We start from the raw sequence: 20,491 nt of genomic DNA, 5'->3' as shown, positions 1-20,491 counted from the left end.
GTGACCTCTAGCCTTGCCACGGGATATAATAGTGACCTCTACCCACCACGGGATATAATAGTGATTTTCTGTTCTAAGTGCAATTACTTTGATATTTATGGTGATTTATGTTCTGCTTGGCTTTCCGCAGAATGCACAACCCTACCACGGGGGTTAAACATGGTCTCTGTTGTAACACCCGAGCCTAGTCAAGCCGCTTTACAAAATTTTTGGGTTTATGGTTATGAAGAAAAATCAATTGGGTTTCGAGTAAATTTTTTTGGAAGAGAGTTTGGACCTAAGATATTTTTCCGAAATATATGACAATTAGGTTTAAAATCTTTTAATGGACCAAGTGAATCTTCACTCGAAAAATGTATGGGACAAGTGTATGTTTTGTTTTAATGATGAGTCGAGGTACAAAACTTATGGAAAAAGCCCATGCATTAATCCCGATCCAAAACGTGGGCCGATTCTGTTTACTTTTAGGCTAAAGAACCAGGCCCGTGAAAATGAGTCCAAACTTCACATTGCACGGTTTCAAGCCGTTTCCATTTTCATGCACGTCCCTCCCTTCCTTTTCTTTAGATTTTATGTGTTTCCTACTTATAGCTCATATATATGTTAAGCATTCTCAGCCCTAGAATAAGTGTCGCTGCCCTCTTTTCACGCCCTCAACCATCCAAACTCCTCTAAGCATCTATCCTCCATTGTGAACCACGGCTACCACCTTAACCAAGGGACAAACAACTGATAATCACCCTATTCTTGCATCTCAAATCAGAGCACCTGCTTCCTCCACGTCGAACCACAACCCAGCCACCCATGGAGCCAGCTCTCTTTTCGTCTTCATTACCAACCCAGCACACACGAAACCATTGCCACCACAGCCCAGTCCTCACCCTTCCGTTAAGCACCAAACCACAAGCCTCGGTTGCGTTCAGCAGCCCTGCCGCCCCCACAGCCAAGTCGACGCGTCACTACTCCACCTAACTCAGTCCACGCACGGAATCTCAGCCACTCAAAGTCCACCACTCCAGTTGTGCGCAACCACCCTCTATGAGTAAAACACCACCTCTATTTGCACCACCCAAAAACAAAGCAAACAATTGCTCCACCAAGAACGACAAATAGACACTGCAGACCCTTTCTGGTGTCCCCACTAGCAGTTCAGGCCACCTCTTTAGGCCATTCCGAAAGCATCCCATCGCAAGCCACTGGATGCAAGGTGTTGGTAATGAGTAACACCGCAGGTCTTCACGTGAGCGCAGCCAAGTCCGCTCAGTCATACTCCTCACCACCACAACACAGCAGAAAGCCATTGCTCCCACCTTGAGCCACTGCAACCGTCCTTCACCAAGAGCTCCTTCTGCCTCATGCCACCTCAGCCTTGTTGCCTCCCGGTTATCTCCCTCTCTCTCTCTCTCTCTCTCTCTCTCTCTCTCACACTCATCACTCTCTCTTTCCAGCCACACCGCCACTGCCTACCCAGTCTAGCCGTCACATGCTGTCGCATGGTTTCTCCTTGAGTAGGTCCTTGCCGCAACGCATGTTTTAGCCTTCTTTTGTCTCTGTTAAAGTTTACTAAAAGGGAAACAATATTTTAGATGTATCGGTTAAAAAGAAGAGTGTGCTTTTACCTTTCTACCCATTTAATTAAAAGCATGCTTTAATTTTTGGAAAGGCTTTTTAATGAACTACAAGACTTATACTGATGGGTCTAGTTTTAACTTATTGGTGTTTAAATCTATTTATCTATTTTTTCTAGTAGGTTAGGCTTGAGATTAATTAGATATACACCATTGTGATAGACTTGTGTATTTTCTTATTATTAGACTTTATTTTATTATGTTTGATAAACTGTTTTAGTAATTTTATTGGGCTGAGATTTTTATCAAGCTAAATTTTCATTGTTATAAATATGAGTATTTGGACTCAAATTTTTTATAATTATATTATCTAGTATTAGATTTTGTAGTTACACTTCAATAGTAAATAAGTTAGATTTTTAATCTTTTAGTCGAAGTTATTAAATGGATGTTGATGGATTTTGGGAAGTGATGAGATTTTAGGGTTATGAGAAGTTTAGGTATTGAGGAATTAAAATAGGATGTTTCAACATTTCAGGCCTAAATATTGAAATATGTGTTCGATTGGAAATTTATAAAAATTACGTGTTTATGTTATAGGTAACGATTAATATTTGTTCGACATTTTTTAGGAAATTTCTAAAAAGTTAAAAAGCTTAGGAAAGTAAGGTTCCTATGCTAGACTTTGCATAAAAAATAAATAAAATAGGCTGAGGTTGATTTTTAGAAAAATATGCATGATTCGTTATGAAAATAAATTTGAAATGACCTCAGTTACTTATTCTACATTACTCATGAAATTTTGTATAAAAATAAAGTGTTTTCCGTCATGACTGGTGTAGACATGACCAAAAGTTTGGCATTCTATTTCTGAACTATGCAAAAGAGAACGAATATGAAAGATTGTGCATAAATTATATTTTTGTGATTTGATTCTATTTTGTTTTGAAAATGTTCTGTACTCTGATGTGATATGATGTAATTTCTGAAACCTTTAGCATGACATTCTATTTCTGTTTTGTTCTGACCTTACCACGGGTGTAAAACTGTGGCCTCTGTTTGTGTTGGTACAAACTTTTCTGTTTCTGATACACCCACTTTAGAAACAAAGTGGTTTTCCTCGTGATCTTTCCTATGTGCACACTCGGGGCTCCGACAGTAATAAGGGGAAGATTCACATTCTATTTCTGCTCGATTGGCCGCTCGAGTTTGCACAACCCTACCACGGGAGTTAAACATGGAGTTCTGTTCTGATATGATGTTTCAGTTCTGTTGTGCCAAGAGAATTTTGAATAAGAATATTTTTGAAGTTTCGCTCTGATATTTTTGATAACATGTTTTGACTTTACATTCTGAAAATAAAAAAGTGTTTTGTTCTGCATTCTAAACTCTGTTAGTGCTCATGTTTGTATATTAGTATATATTATCTGCTTACTGAGTTGTTGATAACTCACCCCTTATCTCTATAATATGTTTCAGATAATTTTGATGTAACAACTGGAAGTCAGGAATAGGGAGTACTTGTAAGTTTTGTTGATCATAGAAGACTAAGTGCCTTTAGGTACAAGGACTTTTTGGAGAGTATTTTTGGCAGTATTGATATTTTATGTTGCTTTGGTATTTTGAGTAATGGATATTCTTAGTCTTTGTGGAAATGTTTATGTATATTATTGAGGCACTTCTAATGTGCCCTTTTGTAGGAAAATGGATTTATATGTTGAACAAATAGGTTAACATGTTATGGAGACTCTGGTTTATTTTATAAGTGTATTTGGAGATGATTTTAGGTGACATGAGTTAACTCTCTAGACCCACGAGGACAGGGCGTTACATCTGTTCTGATATGACATGATAAGATATAAGATGAAGATGTTCAATTACGCTTTGCCAAAGGAGATTTTGAATAAGAATGTTTGCTCTGATATTTTAATAACATGTTCTAACTCTGTACTATGAAAATAAGTGTTTTTGTTATGCATTTCGAACTCTGTAAATACTCATGTTTACGTAATAGTATATGTTCTCTACTTACTGAGTTGTTGATAACTCACTCCCTTTATCTTCACAATATTTTCAGATGATTTTGGCTATTTTAGCTGAGAGTTAAGACTATGAAGTTTTGGGTGAGATGACTTAAGAATAGTAGATTAAGAATAGAAAGTTTTTGAAGAATATTGGCAAGTTTGTTAAGAAATTTCATTGTGTTCTGATGACTTGGCATTTTTTTTTGAAGAATTGATTATATTGAGGAAATTAGTTTGAATCAAAATCTCTTTATAATATTGAGAATTTGGTGTCTATAATTATATTGTTGAAATGTGAGTTTAAGTGACATGTAGAGAAGTTGATATTGTTTTGGGTTACTGTATTGAGGATTTGATATATAAGTATGTGTGGTTAATTAAATTTGAAGTGTTTATATTTGATTTGGAGCTTTTGGAAGTATATTAACAGTATTAGAGTTGATTATCAGGTAACATGAGTTAACTCTCTGGACCCATGGGGACTGGGCATTACACAATGACCCCATTATCAAACAAATGCTCTTTTTATGGACAAGACTTTAGTGTATTTTCAGCACAATGGGTGGAAAAGTTGAAGAAATAGAAGAGGTGAGAATGGAATAAAAGATTCAAAGGAGGCAGAGGTATCGGTCTTTGGCTTGCTTCGTATATCCAAACCAAGTCATACGGAAGGGAATAGAGCACGAACAACAAGGAAAAGATTGGGGCGGGGATTAGGGTTTGATGTAGAAGTGAAAGAGAAGCTTAAAAATGAGTTTTAATAATCGAGTTCCAAATGACGGCCCAGCATTCATCAAGTTCAATAGTGTCAAAACCGACTTATGATGTCAACCTGACTTTATTGGGTTGGGTCCAACTGGATCACGCAGGTTGATGGGCCCATCAGGCTTCTTGCACATTCCTATCAACTACTGTTGGTACCTCAAAGACTAACTTGTATAAGCTTCTGACTCTAATACCATTTATCGTATTGTTTACTCAAGTCAAACCATCTAAAACAAGATATAGTGTAGTTAAGGTAGACGCTAGATTTTAATGGCACCTGATATTACACCTCATTAAATAAGCCTATTTTTAGACGCACGCTAAGACCCAATCAAAGGCCAAAAGTGCCAGTAAAGATTTGGGTACAAATATATATATATATATTTTTTTTAGAATAAAATACTTTTGCATTCATGCATAGAATTCAAGTACATAATACACCAACATGGTGACAATGATAGGCAATAATAAACAGCAACTAGCAATAATCACTCGTTGCATCCATTTCAATATACTTCTAATAAAAACTGGAGGCTCATTCCACCATTGCAAAGTATCCTCAACAAACTGTGCTTGACGAGCTAGAATATGTGTAGCCTCATTGCCATATCTTCCCACATGCAAAACTTCAAAAGAAGTAAAGGTGGACAACAATTTCCTCACCTCACTGATTAAAATACTGCATCTGTTCAGATCCTCCGCCCTTGAGCATATAGCCTCTATCACAACAAGTGAATCCCCTTCTAAAATCAAATGAGAAATACCCAAGTGAGAAATTAATTGCAAGCCCCTGAGAGCAGCAAGCGCGTCTGTATCTTCCACCTCATGAATACCCAGCTCCCTTCTAAACATTGCCATAACCATGCAACCTTTATCATCCCACAGTACAAAACCCATTCTAGAAATATTCAATGAACTAAAAATAACTCCATCTACATTCAGTTTAAAAGACCCACTTGGTGGAGGATACCAACACACTGTTGAAAGCTGGTTATGAACTTTGACATGCTTTCTAATTAATTGAGGTTATGAACTTTGACATTCTTTCTAATTAATTGATAGTTCTCAACATAATCAAAACAATTGCCTACCACAGCACACACATCAATATTTGTTTGCTGAAACAACTTCAGATTTCAAAACTTCCACACACCCCAGGCAATTAGCAAAAATCAGATTAAAATGAGAGGGTCATTAAGACGCATCACTGCTTTGACAGCATTATCGAAACCAGAATAGCCATATATCAACCTCAGATTTCTTCTAAAATACTTCTCCCACACTCTAAGAAAATAAGGACACTTACATAAAATGTGAAAAACATCTTCACAAGCATCATGGCAAAAATCACATTTGGAAGAACCCAGAATATGCCTCTGAAATAAAAGTTTTTTAGTAGGTAAACTATCCTTACAAACCCTCAAAACAAAATTTTTTATCTTATTTGGAAGCTGTAAATTTCAAACCCTTCCAAAAAAAAAAAATGACAAAGGCAAATCTTGATTACTAGAACCATTCCCCAAAACAGATTTCAAATTAAGGGCAAAGTAATATACTGACTTTACAGTGAAAATTCTAGTTCTAGTGCCACTCTACACTAATTTATCATCACCCCAATGTAGACATAAAGGAGTTTTTAGAATGGTACTAGCCTCAAAAGGAATGAATACCTGTTTAACCAAATCTCTGTTCCACCCACTTGGGGAAGATAAATCCATTATATAGACTACACAAGCATCCTCTGCAAGGGTAATACAACAAGTAATAACCTTTATGAAATTCGGTCAGCAAGCCAATTATCTTTCCAGATCTTGATTTTATCTCTCCTACCAATACGCCATAAACTACCAGCTTTGATTACATATTCTGCTTCATAAATGTTGCGCCATACATATGAAGGCTCTGAGCCAAGCAACGAAGATAAAAAATCAGAATGAGGAAAATACCTTGCTTTAAACACTGATGCAAAAAGAGACCCTTATGATTGAAGCAAGCACCATCCTTGCTTTGCCAATAATGCTAGATTAAACAATTCCAAATCCCCAAATCCCAATCCACCATTGAATTTTGATTGACACATATGGCAGCATTTCAACCAATGAATGCTTCTTTCTTGACCCCTTTGCCCCCACCAAAATCTTGCAATCATCCCCTCAAGTTCTTTACAAAAGCCCCTTAGAATCTTGAAACAATTCATCGTATAAGTGGGTATAGCCTGCACTACAGCCTTAATCAACACCCCATGACTAGCTTGTGACATTGACTTTTCTTTCCAACCTTGTAACTTTGCCCAAACTCTGTCCTTAATGGCTTTAAAAGTTTGGAAATGTGATTTTCCAACAAAGGAAGGTAGACCAAGATATTTAGCATGGTGCGGAATATCCTGAACACCCCACACACTTTCAATAGCATCTATAACGTTTGGCTTTGTGTTACGACTAAAAAAAAGTTTTGTTTTACCCATATTTAGTTGTTGTCTCAATGCCACACCATAACGACGTACCAAATCTTTTATATGCTATTTTTTGAAACAGATGCTTGGCAGAAAATAATACTATCGTCCGCAAAGAATAAATTACTGACCCGGGGAGCGTTATGACACACACTAATACCCCTCATCTGGTGTTGCTCTTCAGCTTGCTTCAGTAACAAAAATAGAGCCTCAGCACATAAAAAAATAAATAGGGAGAGAGAGGACACCCTTGACGAAGACCACGGGTGGGCTTAATGGGTTGAGTGGCAATCCCATTAACAAGAACTTTGTACGAAACTGAAGTGATGCACATCATTATTAAGTTGATGTATTGAGAACCAAAACCCTATTCGCAACATTAGTTTTTCTAAAAAAACCCATTCTACCTATCATAGACTTTACTCATGTCCAACTTACTAGACATACAATCCTTCCTCCCACGTTTCCTCCTTCTAATAGCATCCACTATTTCGAAAGCCACTAGAACATTATCAGTAATCAGCCTTCCACGAAAAAAAGTTGATTGCTTTTCAGAAATAACTCTACGTAAAACTAATTTCAGCCTGTTAGCTAAAACCTTTGCAATAACCTTATAAACCACATTACATAAGCTAATGGGTCGATAGTCCTTCAAATACTCAAGCTGCTTGGTCTTTGGAGTCAGCCCAATATTTGTAAGATTTAAATTAGGAGGCATAACACCCGACACCAACACTTGCAAAACAGAGTTTATGACAGTGTCACCCACCCAATGCCAATACTTTTGGAAAAACAAGGGAGGCATACCATTCGAACCCGGAGCTTTCAATGGTTGCATTTGAAACAAAGCTGCCCTTATCTCTACTACTGTGAACACATGTACTAGATCACCATTTATAGAGTCAGAAATGCAAGGATGAATAGGTTGTAATACTGCATCAAAATCAGAAGGATTAGTGGTACAAAACAAGTTTGAAAAATAGTCATGTATCATTGGAAGCATCTTAGATCCTTCATGCATAACACCCACATAATCCCTTAGCCCAATGATAAAATTACGACGTTGCCTTTGAGAAGCCTTAAAATGGAAGAACTTAGTGTTTTGATCCCCATCTGCCAACCATTGCACACGGGACCTTTGCTTCCACATTAATTCTTCCTTCTCCAAAAGATAATTAATGTCATTTTTAACACAACGTATCTCATGCATTTGGTAAGAGGGATAAAATACACTCTGTAATTGAACCAGTTCCTACCTCTTTATAGCCAATTTATGTCTAACATTACCAAAATATTCCTTACTCCATACAGTCAAGTTACTCCGGCAATGTTTGATTTTATCAATCAAGGAGGCATCAGAATTTAAAGACCAAGCATTAGCAATAACTTCCTCACAACCCCTTTCTCCCACCCATATGGATTCAAACTTAAACAAAGGAGGCTTCCTGAAAACATTTTGCACAAATGCATCCGTACTCAAAACCAAACAACTATGGTCTGAGACTAAAGTATTAAGGTTGCAAACTCTACAGGTGGGGAATAAGTCAAGCCATTCCACATTACTAACAAATTTGTCCAACCTTTCATGACAAGAGCAGATCCCTCCCTCAAATTACTCCATGTACACAAGGACCCTACGACATCTATGCTGCGTAATTGGCAATAATCTAGAGCATCTCAAAAACTCGTCATCTGACTAGCAGGTCTCTCTCTACCCCCCATTTTCTTAGAGTTTTCCAAGATTTCATTAAAATCACCACAGCATAACCATGGTCCATCAAATTGATCTTTCAATAAACAAAGCAAGGCCCAAGTATCTCTTCTAAGATTTATCTCTGGATGTCCATAAATTGTAGAAAAATGCCAAGAAACTCCAGAAATTGGGTTCTAAACAACCACATCAAAATGGAACTGAGAATAAGATTTTAAGACTAGACTTACCTCTTGTCCCCAGAAAAGGCATAATCCACCAAATGCCCAATGTTGCCCACCATTAAAGAATAAGGAAACCCCAACTACATCTTAAAGATTTCCTACAAGAATAGCCGGAACGTGTCTCCATAACGAAGACAATATCAAGATCTTCCCTCCAAACAAGATCTTGAAGGGTTCAAACTCCCCGAGGGTTCCCAAGCCCTCGGGAGTTCTAGCTCATAATTTTCAGGGTTGTCGGCGGGGTTGAAACTCAACCTCCACCAATGCGATTGGGAGTTCCACCAGTGAATCATCTTCCCCTGATTTCTGCTTCTTCATCGAAATCAAAGCACCCAAATCTCCTAAAGCCTTCTCATTCAACTGTCGCTTTGAAGGAGTCGAGACGATCGTGCACGATTTGCGCTTGATGTTCGTTGTGTATCCTTACGGAAAGAAGAAGATGCTGGTCCTAAGTGATGTTCCTACAGGTGCAGAGAAAGCAAAGGAGTTAAAAAAGCTTTGGGCCCTAGGCTCATTCTAGGCCCCTCAACTTTCACAGCCGTTAATTGATTAACCGCCCCTGAGCAGTTGTACACATCAAGTCTTTGCCTGGAATTGTCAACGGTTGGGATGAAGAGTTAGTAACTACCATTGGATCTTTCACTGGCAAATTGCTCTGATCATCATCTACAGGAGATGTGTTTCCTGTACTTCCTTCAGTAGATGATCCCAAGTGATTGCGTGCTCTCACAGGAGCAATCCCCACCCTCAGCCATGGACCATAAGGAAACTCAGTGTCTCTAGCATCACTTCTAATATTAATTCATTGCAGACAATCACGCTCCCCATATCCCAGTACCCCACAATTATAACAAAATTGTGGCAACCTTTCAAACTTAAAATAGACCCATACATAATCTGATTCGCCCACAACAACTTGTTTTCCATGTGGCAAAGGCTGACTTATGTCCACGGATATGCGCACACGAATAAATTCCCTCCAACCAGGCCTTGTCTCAGTAAGATCAACATCTTCAACATCACCCAAAGTTCCTGCTATTTTCCAAACTGCCCGTGCATTCATCCCATCCAGAGGTAGATTATAAATTCGAACCCAAAAAAAAGCAAATAACATAGATACTTTTGAAATCTGTAGAGATCCATCATAATCCGTGCAAATTTCCAAAAGTCCAAGGTCCATTAGATAATATCCTCTCCTTTTCACCTTTGGTAGAGCAAACTGCTAAAAAAAGATTTCTCCCATATCATAAATCTGAAAGCCTCTCGAAGGATGCCATAAATTCTTCAGTATCCTTTTAAACGTCTCCTTATAAAATTTTACAGTTAAAAGCTTAAACAGAAAGTACTTTGTGGTATCAAAAGCTTTATTTAATTCCATAAAATCAAACAAATGTACAGTAGATTTCTCTATTTCATATAATGAAAGGGACCCAACGGCCCGCAAGATCATCCGCCATCACAAAAAGTCACGAATCCACGAACAGAAAAGCCAAACCATCTAAAACTGACCCGGAAAAATTATTATTCTCACGAGTTACGAGGGAGGAGGGTGAGGACCCATATAGAAAGCGCAATATTTCTAATTGGATACAAATATTGAAAAAAAACAATTTCGACACGTAACTGTCAACGTTCTCCTTGAAGACAACTTGAATTAATTGTTTAAACCCATGCTCAATCAAGTTGGCAGGAAACAAACAAAATAAAAAATAATAATGGAAAGACGATGAAACTAGCTCGATCGCAGACGTATATAGGAAGAGGCCGGATGACAATTTGTGTTCGATCTGTCCACTCACTCGCGAAAATCACTAGTACTCATGTTGACAAAACCCTTCCACGCTTGGCTGTTCTAGACGATATGGTTTCGTGACTTAAATCGGTATGAACAGTAGTCAAGGGATTAATTAAACACTTGATTTTGACAGGCTCAGTACTGTAGTACCACAAGCGACATATCCACCTCCCAGCCTGACATGACTCTGCCGCAGACGCAACAGATCATAGCCATGAAGGCAATTACGAATTCACCTATATATTAGATAACACAACAATGCAGGTTTTTCCACTGAAACTGCGTGCCTTGATATCTACTCATCCTCCATGGCGAGCCTCATCTCTCTCCCTTTATACGAAAAAACTCCTCTTAAAAACACTGTGCAAAGAACCTTGGATATCATAATCTTTTTCCTACTCCTTTCTCTCCTTACTTATCGTCTCCTCCACCTCAAAAACCATGGGCCCACTTGGCTCCTTGCCTTCCTATGTGAGTCATGGTTCACCTTCGTTTGGTCTCTAGTCCTCAACATAAAATGGAATCGTGTGATATTCAAAACTTACCCCGACCATCTCTTGCAAAGGTAACATCATCTATATATACCATTGTAGCTATCTTCTGTAGATGATGTTTTTGCTGCATAATTTGTTGGAATATATATATAAATATATATATATATATATATATATATATATATATATATATATATATATGCACAAGATCTATCGAACAAATGACAATAAGAGTGAAGGATTGATAATAGAAAATTCCAATTAATTTCTAAGAAATATTGTGACGATTATCCTTGATTATGCCTCATTTTATTGAATATAACTTTCATGATCATGACGGTATTCTTGATAGGGGAACTGATGAGCTTCCCTCAGTGGACATGTTTGTGACAACTTGCGGACCCTGTGCTAGAACCCCTATCATCACTGTAAACACAGTGCTGTCTTTGTTGGCAGTAGATTACCCAGCCCACAAGCTTGCTTGCTATGTATCGGATGATGGCTGTTCTCTTCTTACCTACTATTCCCTTGTCGAGGCCTCAAAGTTTGCCCAACTCTGGGTACCTTTTTGCAGGAAGTATGATATTCAAGTTAGAGCTCCTTTTAGATACTTTTCCAATGATCCTATTATAACGTTCAGTGATAGCACAAAGGAGTTCCAACATGAATGGAAAAGGATGAAGGTAATAATAATTCATTAATGCTTGTCAGAGTTAGAAAATGTCTAACTTAATTTCCTTCCATAAATTAATCATAAAATTAATGTCTTGAAAAAGCCTTTTTGTCTTCGTCTAATGTAGAATGAGTATGAGCAGCTTTCCAACAAAATCGAGGTGGCGGTCAAAAACTCTGTTCGACCATGTGATTTTACAGGGGATTTTGCAGAATTCTCAAATGTAGAACGCAGAAACCATCCAACTATTATTAAGGTAAATTTTAAACTTTTCATTTGGCTGCAGGGACATATATATACCAATTTATGATGGAATCCCACGAACTTGTCTTGGTTATTCACGAATCATGGCTGCATTCGAAGAAATTCATAGCCTAACTCATCATAAAACTGTCCAAAATCATATCTATAGATAATGTGAGATTATTCTTTAACAGCAATTAGGAGTAATCTTTCCCTCTTCTTGAAGACGGTGGTAATGTCATTTTTGAAAGAGAGTCTCGTCGTGGCGGTGTACACATAGCTCGCATGTAAATTCAGATGATAAACTAAAGAAAAAGCCCCACAAACTAGCTTTACGGTCTCAAATACATGAGCTCAAAACTAGGGCTTCTGTAGCCACCCATCAATTGTTTTTTTATTTTTTCATGTTTTTATTTTGTTATCAAGAGTAATTATCTCAAACTTTTGAGGTGATTGCAAAATTGGGTGGTAATTTGCCATCTTTTTATATTTCTTTTTACGCTTTCTTTAAGAATTAGTAACATAATTATTATATATGCTATTTTCATTATAAATATCATGATCTATATATGATTAATGTTGGCATTTTGTCTCCCATTAAACCCCTATGTCTCTATCTAACATAATGGTACGATGGAAATCGTTTGTTGGGAGGTGACTAATTGTTACGATTCCTATTACTGCATCATCCGAAGATGTACATGTTTGAGATTATATATGATATTGGCTGTATTTTTGTGGGGGTTTGATCAGGATTTAATAATTTACCGTTTAAGTTCCAAAAAGACTTACCTAGATAATCGTGTTTCAGGTTTTGTGGGAGAATAAGGAATGCCTTCCGGATGGGTTACCCCATTTGGTGTATATATCTAGGGAGAAGAAGCATAAGCATCCACATCATTACAAAGCGGGTGCCATGAACGCTCTAGTAAGACCTGACGTTTTTTGATGAGGAGTTCAATTAAAACTCCCCCAAGAATTTATAAATTACTGCATGGTGTTTATCTGATTGATTATAACACTCTTAATTTCTACTGTTTATGTCAAATATATATATTATCTAGACGAGAGTCTCTGCATTGATGACGAACGCTCCGTACATGTTAAATGTAGACTGCGATATGTTTGTGAACAATCCAAAAGTCGTTCTACATGCAATGTGCGTGTTATTGGATTCCAAGAGTGAATCAGAAATTGCATATGTTCAGTTCCCGCAACGATTCTACGATGGATTAAACGATGATCCTTATGGCAATCAGCTGGTGGTTTTGTTCGAGGTGGTTTTAAATCTTGAACCTAAAAGATAGCTTTTTCTCCTTCTATTTTTCTTTCATTCTTACATTAACATTTCATATATATGCATAGAGAAATGATTTTATTTTGCTTATGTACATATATAGTATATAGCACGTGGAATAGACGGAATTCAAGGACCGATTTATGGCGGAACAGGTTGTTTTCACAGAAGGAAGATTATCTATGGTTTATCCCCAGATAATGTAGATTCAATTGATGGTAAGTGAAGAAACATGTACTTTTTTAAACTAAAAAAATGCTTTCTTGAAGTTTCCCTTCTTATGACTTCCTATCTCATCAGTACCTAATAATTCTTGATATTGCTAAAACTATATATAGTTCCGATCCTTTGTTCATGAGTTTTTTCCTTTTTGTATGAAAATGAATGTTTTTCAACTTCTCATTTTCACAGGAAAATTGGCTGAGGCTTTGCTTTCAGGATTTGGGCATTCAAAGGAGTTTATCAAATCAGCTGTTGATGCTTTAAAAGGAAAAACTGGGCATGAACCAAACATTAATCTTCAGAGCTATGTGGAGGCAACGTACCAAATAGCCAGTTGTGGGTACGAGTATGGCACTAGCTGGGGTACAAAGGTCAGCTGTTATGTGCCAAAGTGCACGAAGGCCGATCGAGAGAATTTTTTTTCACCCATGTATTCTTGGTCTTACTCATTCTTACTTTGGCAACAAGAGAGTACTAATGATAAGATCAATGGTACTAGTGATGATAAAGAGTACTCCAAAAATGACTTACCAAGAAAGAAAACTCTATCCCCTTATTATTTGACCTAGTATTACTTAATCCAAGAAAAGTTCTACTACATACAAGTACTAACAAATATAGAGAAAATAGTTAAAACACCAGTACTAACAAATATAGAAGGCTTCTATATCCGAAACATGTTGACTGTATCAATAAGCAAACTTTCAAATAGGCTTTTTCTACTTCATTTTGTTGTCTTTCATTTTTGTGGTTATCTTGTATATATCAGATGGGTTGGATCTATGGATCTACTGCAGAGGACGTCAATACTGGGCAAATGATTCAAAAGAAGGGTTGGAGGTCTGCCCCTTGTACGCCAGACCCACCTGCCTTTCTAGGGTGTGCCCCCTCGAGCGGCCCTGCTACAATGACCCAACAAAAGAGGTGGGCTACCGGGTTGCTTGAGATTCTATTCAGCAAAAGTTGTCCCATATTTGCCTCCCTTTCTGCAAAGCTCCAATGGAGGCAATGTGTGGCCTATCTGTGGATCCTCACTTGGGGTCTACGCCCCATCTTCGAGTTATGCTATGCTGCCCTTTCTGCCTATTGCATTATTGCCGACTCCCACTTCTTACCCAAGGTTAGTTTCATAAACTAGAACCTCCAATTTTAACACTTACATGCGGATTTAAATGATTCAAATGAAAACATGCAACCCTAAACATTACATCCAACTAGAATATAAAGCTAGCACCAAGGTGGTGGTCCAGTTGGCGAAAGCTAGGGGATCATTATTCCCTCTCTTGTCCAAGGTCACAGGTTTAAAACGGCTTGTCTTAGTAAAACATGTGAACCAAAATTTTGGTGGCTTTTGCATGCAGACACTTTGGTAGGGTTGTCGTGACAGGCTGCCCCTCAAGGGTCAATAGCTATGGCTCGAACATGCCCCAACAAGTGGGAGCCCTTATAATCACTCCCAAAAGGGGAAGCTACACTGGCCGACTCTCCCCACTCTTTTTCCTTTTTTCTTAAAAAAAAAAAAAAAAAGGAAAATGGAGCATCAAGCTTGCATGTCATTATTTCTAACCTATACAATTTGTTTTTCTCTTAACTTGCTTTTCCTCTATTTGGACAAGATAGATGGTAATCCAGATTTGCATGTTGAAGATCATGACTACATGAATGAATTATTCTAAATCACGTCCATAGTGTTATCTTCTTTATAAAAGTTAAAAATTAATGTTTCTACATATATATATATAGGTCCAAGAACCAGCTCTATATATACCGGTTTCTCTCTTTCTAACTTACAACATATACACTTTATCCGAGTACTTGAGAGCTGGCCAGTCGGTGCGAGCTTGGTGGAATAACCAGAGAATGGCAAGAGTAACCACAATGACAGCATGGTTATTTGGATTTCTTAGTGTTCTTCTCAAGCTCTTAGGATTATCCGAGGCAGTCTTTGAGGTTACACAAAAAGAACAAGCCTCTAATGATGGTGATGATAATGATGTCGGTCGGTTCACGTTCAATGAGTCACCCATTTTTGTGCCAGGGACAACCATTTTGCTAGTTCATTTGACTACTTTGGTAGTGAGCTTGTTAAAGTTGCAACATACACCAGCTTATGATGGCCGGCATGCAGGATCGGGGCTAGGGGAGGCTTTTTGTAGTGCGTGGTTAGTGCTATGCTTCTGGCCATTTTTCAAGGGGCTTTTTGGAAAAGGAAAGTATGGGATTCCCAAAGCCACCATATACAAGTCAGCCACTTTGGCATTTCTATTTATGTATTGGTGCAGACGAATTGCAATGGGTTGACGTACACTTTGGATATACATGTAATTCTATTATTGTTTTCTCAGAATTTTTATTTGGGTCAAATCACTTGTGGCACGTCACAAAAGAAAAGAATATAAAGCCATGATATTTGCTCTCTCAAAGCATTTAACTTGGGTTGAAGAACCTGATATATATATAATATTGATATTAGTTTTAGTAAATGTTAAATATTTATTATAAATGTTTTGTAAATTTGCAGATCATATAATATATATATATATATATATATATGTGTGTATGTATGTTCGATCTTGCACTATTTGCTAGAAAAAATATTCACCAATAATCTTGGATTAACAAATCAATTAGCATATTGCGCACACATGACACACTCACACATCCAACTTCATTACTTCAAAACAAATAATAGCGTAACAAAATATCTTTAAAAGTTACATAATCATGTGATAATGACATGACAATATGTCAACTGGTTTTCATCACCAACCAAATTAATGATCATTTTTTTTTCCATTAATAGGATCTGAAAAGAAGTAAAAAACTTGAGATGAGTAATATAACCTCATATTTTCTTTTATTTTTTTAGTCTTTGTCCATGAGGTCTACCAAAAGTTTAGACACTTTGTTCGTGTAATATTTCTATTATTGTTTTCTCATAATTTCTCTTAGAGCTTGTGGTACATCAGAAGATCTTGATCATGTAAGATGAAATTTTCCAGTGCCTTCATTTAAGCAGACAATTAAAATTAACACTACAAAAAGAATGGTCTTTTGGGATATTTTTTTTAACGATATAAAATTGTCCAAAATATATTTTTAGAGATTAAATTCAAATTTCGTCCCTAAATACTGACAATAGCCCTTTACTGTTCAAACAATAAATATTATGTTTGAACAGGATGCAATTTAGGGACAAAAAATATTTTTCCTAATAAATTCTTGAGTAATGCTAGACATAGTTATGGTTTATGCAAGTGTCATGCACTGCTTTTGAAAAGAGTGGCTTACTATTAACAAATTAATTTTTTCATATAGATCTCATATTTACTCTTTTTTTTTCAAATTAAGTGCATGGTGCTTGAGCACTTATGACTGTAAATATCATTTCTCTAAATGTTTAGTTCGAACGGTTTATAAAACGTTTGATCATGAAAGGAATAAATGTTTGAACGGAAATTAATTATGCTCAAACTAAAAAATGGCGTTTGATTTAAGCGAGAAATCAACGTACCCTTAAAATGCCTTATATAACTGTTCTAACAAGAATCATTTTTTATTGTCCTTGAAAATAGAACAATTATAGTTCATACACTTTATATTTCATTCAATCGATAGTTTTTGACATGGAAGAAGTTGTCCCAAATAATATAATCATTTGAACATTAAGTTTAACATTCGAACTTAAACTTAGAGCACGTTCGAATGGAATAAATATAGTTCAAATAGAAAATATGGTGGGATCAAATGATTTCTTTGACAGGAGTGGAAAAACCATTCGAAGGCTTAGAAAATACGTTCGAACATGATCAGAATTTTTATTTATTTTGATGTCAAACCAATACCTAAATCAATTAGGGACAAATATTTAATTTATATTAAGAAATAGTAGTTAAAGAAAATATAGAATGAAGATCAAAAAATAATTTAGAAAAGGAAAAGAAGGATGTTAAAAAACTCGATTATTAGAGAAAATAAGGAGAAATAACTGCGATAGAAGTGATGCTTAATGATGTTCAAGCAACAATTCATAATTACATGGGAAAAGCTTCCAGCCGGATGGGTATCAAACCCATTTTTGCACCAAGCCAATAGACGGATGACAGGTAAGCATTCTAAGAAAAATTTTCATGAACTCGCGTGCATGCAAGACCGGCTCTTTTCTTCTGAAATCTTCCTCCCTCCCAATTGTTCTCCATCCCTCTCCATCTCTGCACATCGTTTTGCAACTCAGAAAAATCACCTCCCTCCACGACGCAGGACGACTCACAAACTTATTGTCTGGGTACTGTTTTAGCCATTGTTTGGGTATTGTTTCTTCCTAATTTCTTTGGCTACCTAATCTTAACATTGCTAATACCATTGGAAACTATTTAAGAACTGACAAATTCCTATTGTAGATGGGTGGCTAATGTAGATGTTCTATATTATGAAAGTAATGGTGGTACAAGTGTATATTGAAAGTTCAGTTTAATTATCTCTTTCTGAATGGTAATCCACCTGTACATCTTTGGTCTGTTTATTTTGAAGGGGATCATCCTAGGAGTTATGTCAAAACTTCATAAATAGAATTTAAGTTGAAAATTCTTCTTTAAAGTTCATTTCAACACACCAATTATACATATAAAAGTTCGTCTTTTCTTTTCCTTTTTCCCCTTTTTGGATGCGAGCAGATAATTGTAGGTGACCCAGAGAGCGTTTCTAAGACCTGGATGAGTAACGCATATAGTTTTGGGATGGTAAATTGGGAGATGGTGTCTAGTGAGGCAGCTTATCCTGCATATTCACCGGTGCAAGCAGCGGTCGAGATTGCTGCTTGTGGTCTTAGACCAGAGATCCCCAAGGACTGCCCACAAGTTCTAAGATCTTTGATGAAAAAATACTGGAATGGTATCCCTTCAAAGCACCCTCAATTTTCTGATATTCTATCGATACTATTGGGACCAAACTGCAACAACATCAAACAATAATAGGTTAACTTTATATTTTTCTGTGGGACCTCATCTGTTGGGTGCTAGTTCATGTAAAACAACCCCTGGCCTTGGATTAGCAGTTTCCATGCACAATTATAGATCCATGAAGTTATACAGAAGAAATGAAGATACAATTATCATTTCTGTTGCCGATGCAGATCTACATCTTTATCATATTCTTAAAAGGAAAAAAAAAAGGAGAAGAAGAAAGCCTGGAGAGAGTTTGTGAGTTATTGTGTGTCGTGGAGGGAGGTGATTTTTCTGAGAAGCAAAATGATGTACAGTGATGGGGGAGGGAGGGAGAACGATTCGAAGCGAGGAAGATTTTAGAAGAAAAGAGCCGGTCTTACATGCACGCGAGTTCATGAAAATTTTTCCTATAATGCCTACGTGTCATCCATCTATTGGCTGGTGCAAAAATGGGTTTGATACCCACCCGACTGAAAGCTTTTCCCTAATTAAATTAGTTTTAAAAAACATTTTGTGTCCATACAAAAAACTATGGAAGTGCAAATATAATGAGGCACTACACCCCCAAGTCCTGGACCACCAACTCAACTCCTGCTAGGCATGTCTCAACCTATGTCAGCCGAGTCAAGATCATCACCTAAGTCGTTTGCACATCTGGACCCAACTCTGTGACAATGCTAGTAATCTTTGTACATACATTAGAGATGACACTCCGGATCTCTATATGCACTACATCCATTACCTCTATTGTGTGTGCATGAATCTTTGCATGCACTATATCTGCAATCTCATCATGAATAGAAGTGTATGTTGCCCCTGTGTAAAGGCCTCACCCGATACCTCATGATCTGTCGGGTGTGCATCTCCATGAATCTCGGCCATCTCCGTAATGGAAGCACGAGGCCTCTTGTTGGAGTGTCCCTTGTTGTGTGACAAGGTGTAGGAGTTGATAGGCCCAATCTGCTTCCAGACACGCTCAGCAACATCTACCTAGACCCCCATTACTACCAAAAATTGTGTGATCAGGACCCCTGATTGAATCCTAGCAAAGGTATAACTCACTAGGTCTAAAAGCTCCCCACAAGCAATGCGTACCATAAATTGTGCATGCTGGATTCATGCCAATCTCGATATTATGTTGTTGAGGATCAATGTCCTTGGCGATGATTAAGTTCATTATCTTGAAATATCCAGATAAATCTGCTTGTTTGGTGCTTTTGGTCCCATCGTAGGGATGAGCATCTAGACTCACAACCAACTATTGAGTTTCATGATTAGGGAGGCCATCTACTTCATCTACCTTAGTGTCATCGTCCTTAACCATCTCTCCATCACCCGCAACTATAAACTCCCTTGGCATGACGGTTGGATATGTAGTGGGCAGTTAAGGAATACCAAGAAACTCGATGACTACGCCCACTAAAAATGCAATGGATACACCCCAAACAGAGATTGTGTATGCCTCATCATCCTGGTAGGCACCACAAGCTCTCTATAGAACTCAAATACCATGTCGGTGAAGGCAATGATCTTGTATATTCCTTCATCTTTCTAATCAATGATTGGTTGCCAAGCAAGCTCTACGAAGATGGATGCTAGGGACCATGCCCCAAGCGAAGATCCTTAAAGTCCACCAGCTTCACCTAACACTCTACTAATACTGTTCTCTCTCAAACAATATTTTGAGGACATTATTAATAAAGAATTTTAAGTGTAGTGATTATTATGAGATTTACACTTATCTTAACAAAATTAAAAATGGTGCAGAAAAATCAATATAGTAATATATATATATATATATGATATACACAATATTCTTGCCTTATTAGTAAAATTACTTACTATTTTTGTGTACATCGTAATCCGTTTGATCGAATTTTGTGACCGTTCAAAAGTAACAGAAGCAGTCCAATGCAACGTTCGAACGTAACATATGCGGTCAAACTATGCGTTCGACTGCCTATTTGAATGGTTATTTAAGCGTTTGAAGAGGAAGTATTTACGTTCGCAAACTGGACATTTTGGGATTATAAGATCATTTTCGCAAACTTATTGACTGTGTATGTTCCTTTTCAACATT

At 37.2% G+C, this 20,491-nt stretch overlaps 1 protein-coding gene across 1 annotated transcript; it reads left to right on the top strand.

Annotated features, from left to right (window-relative positions):
* The first annotated feature begins 10,795 nt into the window (after nucleotides 1–10,795).
* LOC121252393 (cellulose synthase-like protein H1) lies at nucleotides 10,796–15,901 on the top strand. The gene is made up of 9 exons (XM_041152001.1): nucleotides 10,796–11,104; nucleotides 11,386–11,716; nucleotides 11,834–11,962; nucleotides 12,761–12,877; nucleotides 13,014–13,226; nucleotides 13,350–13,464; nucleotides 13,658–13,839; nucleotides 14,238–14,588; nucleotides 15,212–15,901. Exons 1-9 carry the CDS (start codon nucleotides 10,848–10,850, stop codon nucleotides 15,767–15,769), a joined length of 2,253 nt encoding a protein of 750 aa, XP_041007935.1. The 5' UTR covers nucleotides 10,796–10,847; the 3' UTR covers nucleotides 15,770–15,901.
* Nucleotides 15,902–20,491: the final 4,590 nt, after the last annotated feature.

This window comes from Juglans microcarpa x Juglans regia, chromosome 2S (assembly GCF_004785595.1).
Source record: "Juglans microcarpa x Juglans regia isolate MS1-56 chromosome 2S, Jm3101_v1.0, whole genome shotgun sequence".
Classification (NCBI taxonomy): domain Eukaryota; kingdom Viridiplantae; phylum Streptophyta; class Magnoliopsida; order Fagales; family Juglandaceae; genus Juglans; species Juglans microcarpa x Juglans regia.
Note: the sequence above shows the minus strand (reverse complement) of the source record. Positions and strands in the feature narration are given on the sequence as shown.